Genomic DNA, 10,796 nt, shown 5'->3' with positions numbered 1-10,796 from the left:
AGCTGCACGGTAGAACGAAGCAGCACCATCGGGAGCCCACCCGTCACGGGCAAGGTCACATAAGTCGCTCAATGTTCCTCTAATCTAAGAATAGTAAGAAAAACAACCATGCCAGGAAGAAAGGAAAAACAGATGGTAACACGTACCACCAAATGATCCGTAATGCAATAGCGTGAGACCAAAACAACTGATTAACCACAGTTATACAACCTTCAGTCCGACATTGCAATAAACATTAAAATTGAATACCCAGCATGACTAAAAGTAACATTCTGAGCTAAGTACACTATCAGATAGGGCCGCTCGAAAGATCCCAATCAAAAACCATACAAGGCATAGGGTCTCTGTGAATATACATCGGAGGCAACGCATACAGAACACCAAACACAAATATACAAGAAAATAGGGGCTAGAAGCACCGAACTACTGCTCCTGAAGCTTATGCACCACGTCGCTTCCACCTCCCAGACCAAGTTACACGGAGCTACAGTGACAGAACACATGACCAGTAAATATGAAACAAATTTTTCTCCAGGGCTTTGTGCATTCTGGTCTCACTGGGCAGTGGGCACTACACACCAGTGGTCTGAAGATACATAAGATACCATAAACAGGTAACATGGTACGTCCACATTTGATAAGCCTTTTTTACCCAAAAGGATTTCCACCGACAGCACCATATGAAGGTGGGGTGCTTGGCTGGGAGTACCTAGGGGCAGCTTGTTGATCATATCCGACGCCGAGGGAACCAGCCCCTCCTTGTTGCCTGTGATGTCACAAGTAAGTCGGAGGTGTTGCCAGAAAATCACAATAAACATACAGCCTTGATCACTCTTATCAGATGTGAAGATGCAAACAAGGACTATCCATGCCACTGCAGCGGCTAGTAGGATGAAGATGACATAATTCACAGGATTGCTTCGAAAGCTGGTAGCATTCAATTGTTTATATCAACCATCCAAAATGACCCAATGGCCAGAACTGACAGTTCAGTCAGTGCCAGTTCCGTATTTAATGGGTGTGCTATTTGCTACCTATATATGACTAAGATGTGGTATAGAATAGTTGAAAATAATAATTAATCTCAGCTCATATGCAAAGCATAGCACTAACATTTCAACTTGCAGGATATACTGATAACAAGTATAGCTCACCTTGGAAGCATGCCATTAGGTAGCTGCTCAGGCATGTTGTTTGAAACATGCTGCATCATGTAATGGTCTGAAGTTGAATCACAAATTAGTACCGCATGTCAAAGTAGTAGTACTGGTAGCAGTAATAATAATAAAGAGCAAGAGTGTAGAGATGATGATGAGAAACTAAGTAAATACTTTGATGTACAGGTGGCTGATACATCTGCTGAGGCTGCTGAGGTGGAACTCCAAAACTAGAGTTACCAACTAATGTTGGGTTAGCAGCGCCTGCTGATGCTCCCAGTGGTCCAGATAGGGACTGCTAAAGGCCACAACAAAAATGAGTTAACAAAACAAACGATGAAAATAGTGAACAATTATTTGTTGCTCAACCTTGAAATACTTGAATTGGAGGACAAAATATGCAAAATTATTCTACTTTCTTATGCATAAGAGAGAAAATATCTATTTATACCATGTGAGCTTGAATTGGAGCTGCCTCATTTCCGAGGTCAAAAGGGTTTGAAGCTTTCGCAGGTTGGGGATATGCATTTTGCTGATATACAGGCTGTTGATACGTAGGTTGTTGGTATGTAGGTTGCTGATACATAGGTTGCTGATATGTAGGCTGTTGATATGTAGGTTGAGAAAATGCTGCCTGAGGATATGACTGCATTCCCTGCAACTGAGAGGACATTTTTGTAAGACAAATATTGATAATGATCTCGAAAGTGATCTCAAATATTAATCATATAAATCACTGTCATGAGAATGAATACCATTCCGGCAGGATACTGCATGCCAAATCCCATTCCAGACTGGGGAGCTCTCTGCCAGCCAGGCATTGCTGGAGTTGCTGATGGATAAAGTGAAGTAAAGAAATCCTGCAGAGATTTGATCTGACATTAGATGTGCTGATGCAATGATTTCATTTAATGGACTGGTTTTGACAACATCAACTTATCACGTTCTTAGAAAGACGACACATTTGTCATCAATTGACAATTAAGTGATGGCTTCGCCCGAATTGACAATTAAGCGATGGCTTTGCCCGGCTCAAAAAAAAAAAGCGATGGCTTGCAAACGAATACATGTGAACACACATGAACACAAGCTGTTAACGTCAGTGAACATGCGGTACTATTTTATGGAGAACAAAAGATCAAGCTAATACCTAATATGATTTTGCCAGCCGCTAATGATGCTCTAGGGTACTTTTTTAGTTTTTAATCTACCATCTGGTTTCTTTGGCCTAACAAGATACGGCATGCCCAATGATGCATCAAAACAGCCATTAACACTTTCGTGGCCCTACCATGCCTTGCATTTGATTAGGAATTGCAATTATTACAGGTGTTTATGTAGTTCTATTTCAGCATGATAAGTGCCCCACTGAAATGTGATCTAATATCCTTAAATAACCGCATGGTCCCCGTCTAAATGCAAGTACCGAACCTCTCCCTAAAAGTGCCAGGAATCCGGGTCATCCGAGTCAAGGGTCGAGGGTCGCCACCCCTCCGGAATGCGGTACGACTAAGGGTATACTTCTTCTGGATGCTGATTGGGGACGTGGACCGCGACCCAAAGAATTTTGGGTCGATGACCCTGGTATGATGTATTGTGTCATCGTATATTTCCCCAATATTGCAGGGAAGGAAAAAATAACTCCTAAAATTTCACAACATAGGAACATAGAAAGATTAAAAAGTGGGGCCACAAGTCAGCCCATTATAGCATGATTTTCTCCATCTGCCTTTTTTACTTTCGCCCAAAGCATTGGTCGCAGAACTAATCCCCAAATCCCTCTTCATGCTCTTCATCGGTTCATCTGCAAAGCTAGTCCAGTACTCCTGTCTGCCATGGATCCAGCCCCAAACCTCCGACCATCAGCCTCTAGGCTGTCCTGTTTGCCTTGCCCTTCCCGCAATTCCTTCTGCCTCGTGCTTCCCTAGTCGCGCCGGATTCTCAAGTCTCAAGCGGCTCGTCGCTGGGGGAGCGGGATAGGAGATTCCACGTACGTCAGCCGACGGCTCGATGAGCTGCAGGGGAGCAGCGCATCGCAGAAGGATGGACAAGGGTGGACTCTGGCAATCCAGCAGAGTTCGGATTTTTGGAAGCGCACTGGTAAGCCTCATTTCCTCATGAGTATTGATCTGGGGTAGCATCCATTGATCGGGGTCACGATCTGGCAAGTGACCCAGCTCGACCAAACATCGTCCCCGACCCTCGATCGGGGTCGATCGACCCCGGTACGGGAATCGCACCCTCGACCCGCAAACCAGGCTACTAAGAATAACACTAATGCTAGTTAGAAACTCTGCCGGCCTTCGATACATCAAAAGAATAACACTATTCTCAGCGATGTCTTATCATGCCTTGCATTATTTTCCACAAATCTGAGGAACTACTGAGCAAAGCAACTTATCTGCCATCCTTTTTAGGTACATCTCATGGATCTACTAAACCAGTGCAAGTTATCAACTTGTCATAGGAGCATATAATTTCAAATTTTGTGATGGAAGTAGCATACTACCTTTGTTAAGATGACAACTATCTTTGATTCTTCGTCAACTACTAATGCATAAAAACAATTTAAATTGGTTAGGTGAAAATCTTGCCATTGGAATTAATGACATGAAAAATAATTCCGCTCTATAAATATCTGATAATATTTTACTAACATAATTATACAAACAGTAACGGTCAAAGTTGCATATTGGAGACTGCAAAACAAAAGGCTAACTAAATTCAGAACGGAGGGAGCAGCACTTTACGGTAGGTGCAGTGTAGGCCATGCAAACTACTCCCTCCGTTCCTAAATATAAGTCTTTGGAGAGATTTCACTACGAACTACATACGGAGCAAAATGAGTGAATCTATACTCTAAAGTATGTCTATATACATCCGTATGTAGTGCATAGTGGAATGTCTAAAAAGACTTATATTTAAGAACGAAGGGAGTAATAGTGTATATATTGTGTAGACCACATCAATCAAGTGATGGGTGAAAATGGGAATCTGGAATAGCTCATGGCACAAGGGCATATAGAACATGCTCCCTAGATAGCTGCTAAATAGTTTACAAGCAATTAATCACATACCACTGGAAGTGCTGTCCGCCCACTGGATTTGCTGTCATGAGAAGACGTTGCTTCTTGAATACCACTTGTTCCTTGAGAATTTGAAGGCAATAGAGATGGAAGACCACCCATAGGGGCAGCCACAGCAGATTGATGAACTGCAGATCCTTGGACGGGCATTCCTGTTGAGGCCTATAACACAGTTTCTTTCAAGAAAAATACTCATTTGATGCACACTCATTGAAATTTTCTGCGAAGGGAGGTACCTGATTGCCTGAGATTCCAACGGGTGGACCAAATAATGAAGAATGTGATGGATCTATCATGGATGACTGTCCTCCATTTGCTTGCTGATCAACAGAAGTTGAAAAGGCTGATGTACTGGAGGCAGAGGGTGTTTCAGAGAATGATAGTTGTGCAAGCACAGACTCAAGCGGATTTACAGTGCTGCCTGATTGTGGTGTTTGTTGTTGCTGGCCAAAAGCATCAAAAGATGCCCAATCACCGCCGCTCACTGATGGAGCACTTCTGCCTTGTTCAAGAACATGTTGTGGCGCTGTTGTGTTAATAGGCTGTGCATTAACTGACTGCTGCTGGGGTGTAGGGGCTGTCTGTGATGGCAGGGCAGATGCAGTAGGTTCGGGATCTGCACCAAAATCAATTAAACTGACTGGAGTTACTGCCTTCGTCTGTTCCGAAATCCCCTCGGAAGAACCAATGCTGCTGGCAGTAGCTGTCCTCTGCAGTATGAAATATGTAAGACAAAACAGTTATAATTTTGCCTCAAACTCTCAGCTTAGAAAGAATATTTGCACAAAAATATGCTAAATTTCAAGAGTATCTAAAACCAGTGTCTGAGAGGGATTGAAAACACCAAGAGCGACTAGAACAACCTGTGCCTGAGGTGGAGGTTCAATGGTCCTGGCTCCATTTGGTTTTGGAGGGTCAATCGGTCTGGCTACATTCGGCTTTGGAGGTTCACCAATCCGAAGTTGAGGAGCATCATCACCCAATATCTCCCTCACTGGCCGTACAACAGGAGGACTAGATCCATTGGCTTCTCTCTGGTAATTTGGAGACCCAGTCTCTGGCTTTCGTGGTTCAGAAAACCTGCGGTCCTCGAACCTTTGAACTGGAGTTGTTTTCCCAGATCTATCGTCGACAACTTCAAAGTGGCGGGGGCTTTTCTTATAATCATTCTGGTCATAGCCAGGACTACGTTCTCCATAGGAATGTCTGGAATTTCTGTCATCACTCCGTCCACTATAACTCCGACGGTCAGAGTAACTTTCATTATATGGTGGACTTCTTGAACCACCCCGATTTCCATCAGATCTTCTATTTTCGCTATGTTCATCCTTATCGTCCTGAAATATGCAAATCAACCAGCAAATAATGAATTTACAAGACAACAGGATAGAGTTCCCAGAATTGATGGCGGTTATCACAGCAGAAATGCTAGAGCTATAGGGTGCCAGCATCACCTTTCCCCTCGGTGGTCTATCAGAGCTTCTTTCTCCTGTATATCGCCGTTCCACGTAAACATATTTGATGAAATTCCTCAATTTGTCCGTATTACTGAGACCGTAGGAAACAGTCGAACGGGTCAGAATTCTAAAGGCAAAACTAACAAGTTATAACCATGAAGATGGACAAAGAAAGGTAACCTGCTGTCAGGGTATGGATTGCGCTGAGAATCCCATTCCTTGAAAAATATTTCTCTAGCACGCTACAAGTTATGCAAACCCCATGTCAAGTTAAACAAAAATACATGAGACGGAAAATTAAGAACTATAGGAACATGAAAATACCTCATTTCCTCCTCCTTGTAGAGCAGTGACTTCTTGTGCAGTAAATTTAGCCATGGAAACAGATTTCACCCGGTGCGTGAACTCTCGGCTAGGAGGAGCGGAAAAGAAAAGGCAGGCAGTTATTATGGAAGGCTAACTTCAATCATTCCAATTGGGGGTTGTGAACCTGTTATTTAAATTGACCATGATACATCTAAGACAAAATGAAAGAGAACTGAAAAGGAATCTTACTGTGCTCCACTGCAATTGGTACAAACGAAGGTCCAGAAATTTGTGCATACATATTGTGGTCCCTGTTCATACCAATATATGTGGTGCATCAGTATTTCAATCTTTTAGAAACATGCAATGCATACAAATACAAGCAACACAGAACATGGGCAAAATGGCATATATAATTCACAAGCTGGCACTCATAAGTTCCGTTTATGGTGCGAATGGAATAAAATTAGCTCTGGAGAAATGCAGGGAAAACTGAATTGCAGCAAGACAATGGGCACAAATCTGAGCTTATGAATCTTCAAATATGACTTCAATGGACACAACTGTTTCTACTGTCACTCAATCACATCCATGGCTTATCCATTTCACAGAGTTCTTCACGTTAAAAATATTAGATGGTTGCATCATATAAGAGACGCCATGGAGCTACAGAGCATAACAATTAATGCAATTTTATGCATAGCAAACTAGGTAGGTTTCAGTTGTGAACTTGTGATGTCAAAATAAAAGGGGTGTGGCCTTCAAATCAACCCATCCTGCTGCATACTCAGTAGCAAGCACTAGAGGTGTCCCAAATAACGGCAGATATCATGTGAATAGGTATGCTGGGCCCTTCTCCGAATAGAACATGAACAATGCACAACAACATATGGCACCAAATTATGCAGGATGTAAATGTGGCACTAACAATTACGATTTAGTAACATCACTGTTGTGCATCCCAGCAATGAAATCACACCCAATGCACATCCTAAGAGAGTGTGCATAAAAAGGCCTGTATTTTGGACCACGGTATAATCTGCAGACTGAGGCTACATTTTTCTCTAGCCCACCCAACAGGATGATGCTTTCACCCCTGCCAGTCCATGTCCATGAGAACCCTCGTACGCCATGCGCATTCGCGGTTTGACAGAAAAGCACCATTTGCAGCAAACCATGGCGGAGGAAGTCAAACGAGCTCTAAGCCATTCCAGACTCCCAGACCCAAACCCGGCCTCAAATACGACCACATTAAGCAAGCGAACTCGAGCAAACCAGCGGGGAACCTACCAAATTGTTGCAGTTGATGCACCTCTTGTTTGCGGGCAGCTTGAGCAGCCCGCGTATTACCCGCTCGTTCTTCTCGTCCTCCTTCACCCGGCTCGCCATCGCCCGCCGCAAACCCTGCTACAAAGTAGGAAACCCAGCCATCAGCAACCGCCCCCCAAAATGGCCCGAGATCCGGCGAGACCCCGCCAGATCCGGCCGCGATCACCACGTGCGCACCGGTCGATCGACGAGCCCTCACCGGGAGAGCCCTCCTCGGGGGGGAGCAAGCGCGAGATCCCGCGCGGGCGTGCGGAGGAGCGGGGGCCGAGGCGAGTTGGCGGTGGCGACCAACGGAAAGGGTCCCCTCTTTTGTTGTCGCCGCTGAGCTGCTTCGCTGGGGCTGCGCGTGTTAGTAGAAAAAAAGTTTTTCCCTCGTCGTGGGGTTTTATTTACCGGCAGAGGAGAAGAAGGCAGAGCGACGGCTGGCGGTCAACTTGCGGGTGTGGACCGGCTGAAGCCGGTCGCCGGGCGGCGGGACCGCGGGAGGGAGGCGGTCTTTCTAGTCTAGAATCCAGAGGGGCGATGTGGCCGGGGATTTATGGGGCCCGAGTGGCAGGAACGGTGGTGGTAGGGCTGGTTCTCCGGTTTTGGCCTTTTCGTGCGGAGTGAGCTGGACGTGACTGTTCCGTCAATTCTGCCGTGGTTTGTTCTCGACTCGGGTAATGACCCCGGTTTAGGCTAATCACCGACAGGGTTTTTTCATTTTTCAAAAGACCATGCCATCTCGACTTAGCTTTTTTTTTTTACACGGCAAGCTCGTACACTCACCCCTATAAACGTACATGTACACATCTTATTCTATGAGCATCTTCAAAAAAATAAGTGAACATATCATCTTAAGATTTACGATGTCATCGTACGCACATCGTCGTCGACGAAAACGTCATCTTTCGCTGAAGCGCATCGCCGGAACTTCTATAATAAATTCAGGAAAATAATATGAGCATCAAAATTGGAACCCTGTTGTGTTGGGATATCAGAGTCTCTCTGACCATTCAACTACATGTCTATTTGCTCTCGACTTGATTTTTGAAAGGACACTGATAACTGATAAGTGTCATACTTGTGGCACGAATCAATTTTACTTATACGTGTGCGCTAAAAGAGGTCGGACTAAACGTTCTTCTAGCCACCCACTACATCGGTCTTTTTATTTCTCAAAAAAAATGCATGCAAATAGGGACTAATCAGATGATGTGAGTGGGGTTTTCTATTTTTTAAACTTTAAAATGTTTTATCTCTTAAAGGAAAACTTTGTTTGAAAAAAGTTTTCATCATTAAACCCGTTGTAACGAGATCTTCAAAACTAGATCACATATCGATATGTTTGGATGACTTTTTGGGACGTTAAAAGTTGACATGTCTATTGCATATAAATTGTCATCATGGTTATACTAAAATTTTCATGATATATTTCAACTGCTTTTTTTAATATTTAAAATAAATTTCATCATGTTATAAAAAAATAAGAAACCAAACTTACCAAGATAAATTCTAAACTTTGACATTATACATGAAATATTTTTTACATTATTTATGAGTAAAAAAAATATGTCGTCAATTACTTTAAAAATGCATGATCAATAGTTCAAATTTGCATGAACCATAAACTAAAATTGCTACGGTAAATTACTTAAATATGTTATCATGCATGCACTAGAAATTGCCATGGTTCATAGGAAAATATTTTTCTTGTTCAAAATACTAGAATTATCATGGTCAAAATACTAAAATTGCCATGATCTATAGTCAATTTGCCATGATGGATTACTAAATATTGTCATGATCCATGAATTGAATTTATCATGGTTAATTATTAACATTTGTCATGGTCAATTAATAAAATTACCGTAAAAAAGTAGTTGAAATACAATGGTAGCTTTAAATCTAAAAGAAAAAACTAGAGAAACCATGTCCTGGCAACTTTATTATAAACACTATGAAAACTTTACTGTAAACATCATGATAACTTTTAACCCAAAAAAAATCGTCGAAACATATCAATATGTGATCTACTTTTAAAAATCTCGTCGGGGTGAATTTAATGATGAAAACGGATTTTTAATTGAATTTTTTATTAAGAATTAAATAGTTTGAAGTCTAAAAAATCACAAAGGTTCTGTTAATGTCATATGTTTGATGTGGCAAGATGAATAGTTATGAAGGTGTATATACCATATTTCCTCGTGACACTCGTATGAGCGTTATCATTTAGGTTTTGTAGTTATACTTTCTGCCTTCTATAAAAATATGATACACTGCTGAGGTACTCTTAGAAAAAGCTATAATAAACATTACTCACTAATCACTTGAAGGACCGGTGGGAGCAATCCTTCATGATCACAACGGCACATCCATTGCTCCTCCAAATGGAAAAAAATAGACACATGCCTTGATTCATTTACAGCAAAATGTACTGCAGTAAGATTTGGAAGAAACCTAGGTCGTCTTGCTGGATGTAATAAAATCTACAGTCAGGCCCTTTATATATGTCTCATACGTCCAGATAGGCCGCCGGGTCACTTATCGGTCACGAAATTTCGACCCAATCGGGCGCCCCAAACGGGCCTCAAATGCCCGAGATGACTGTGACCTCCCTTATCCAGCCCAAATATGGAACTGATATGGGGCGCCCGGGCATGCCCCCACGTGTGTCAGGCTCGCGTTGGCTTGCATCGACCCCCATATATTTGTTCTTGTCCGCTTGTTGGACCAAACCCTAGCCACTTCACTCCACTCCCCTTCACTCCCATCCGTCTATTGGAAATATGCCCTAGAGGCAATAATAAGGTGGTTATTATTATATTTCCTTGTTCATGATAATCATTTATTATCCATGCTATAATTGTATTGATTGGAAACTCAAATACATGTGCAGATACATAGATAACACACTGTCCCTAGTGAGCTTCAATAGGACTAGCTCGTTGATCAAAGATGGTCAACGTTTCCTGACCATAGACATAAGTTGTCATTTGATAACACGATCACGTCATTAGGAGAATGATGTGATGGACAAGACCCAAACTATGAATGTAGCATGTGATCGTGTCAGTTTATTGCTATTATTTTCTGCATGTTAAGTATCAGTTTCTATGACCATGAGATCATGCAACTCCCGGGCACCGGAGGGATGCATTGTGTGTATCCGTCACAACGTAACTGGGTGACTATAAAGGTGCTCTATAGTTATCCCCGAAGGTGTCTATTTGGTTTGCGTGAATCGAGACTAGTATTTGTCACTCCGTATGATGGAGAGATATCTCTGAGCCCACTCGGTAATACAACATCACAATGAGCTTGCAAGCAATGTGACTATGGAGTTAGTCACAGGATCTTGTATTACGGAACGAGTAAAAGAGACTTACCATTAACGAGATTGAACTAGGTATGCAGATACCGACGATCGAATCTCGGGCAAGTAACATATCGATGGACAAAGGGAACAATATACAGGATTA

The 10,796-nt window shown here is 42.6% G+C and overlaps 1 protein-coding gene across 5 annotated transcripts; it reads right to left on the bottom strand.

The window, feature by feature from the left end:
* Window positions 1-223: 223 nt before the first annotated feature.
* On the bottom strand, window positions 224-7,841 carry LOC123406347 (probable ADP-ribosylation factor GTPase-activating protein AGD14). 5 transcript variants are annotated; one of them, XM_045099853.1, is made up of 14 exons: window positions 7,535-7,841; window positions 7,297-7,410; window positions 6,256-6,317; window positions 6,025-6,112; window positions 5,881-5,942; window positions 5,698-5,791; window positions 5,107-5,580; window positions 4,480-4,953; window positions 4,235-4,405; window positions 1,913-2,017; window positions 1,609-1,818; window positions 1,332-1,455; window positions 1,155-1,221; window positions 224-766 (listed from the first exon to the last, which is right to left on the bottom strand). In XM_045099853.1, the coding sequence occupies exons 2-14, from the start codon at window positions 7,393-7,395 to the stop codon at window positions 649-651; spliced, it is 2,148 nt and encodes a 715-aa protein (XP_044955788.1). In that variant the 5' UTR covers window positions 7,396-7,410; window positions 7,535-7,841; the 3' UTR covers window positions 224-648. The 5 variants fall into 5 exon arrangements, with proteins under 5 accessions (XP_044955788.1, XP_044955789.1, XP_044955787.1 ...); XM_045099854.1 differs by having other exon boundaries at window positions 1,332-1,452; window positions 7,297-7,413; window positions 7,535-7,705; XM_045099852.1 differs by having other exon boundaries at window positions 7,297-7,413; window positions 7,513-7,704.
* Between the last annotated feature and the right edge of the window lie 2,955 nt (window positions 7,842-10,796).

The sequence above is a fragment of the Hordeum vulgare genome, chromosome 6H (genome assembly GCF_904849725.1).
Source record: "Hordeum vulgare subsp. vulgare chromosome 6H, MorexV3_pseudomolecules_assembly, whole genome shotgun sequence".
NCBI classification, from domain to species: Eukaryota; Viridiplantae; Streptophyta; class Magnoliopsida; order Poales; family Poaceae; genus Hordeum; species Hordeum vulgare.
This window is presented reverse-complemented; position numbering and strand designations above follow the sequence as displayed.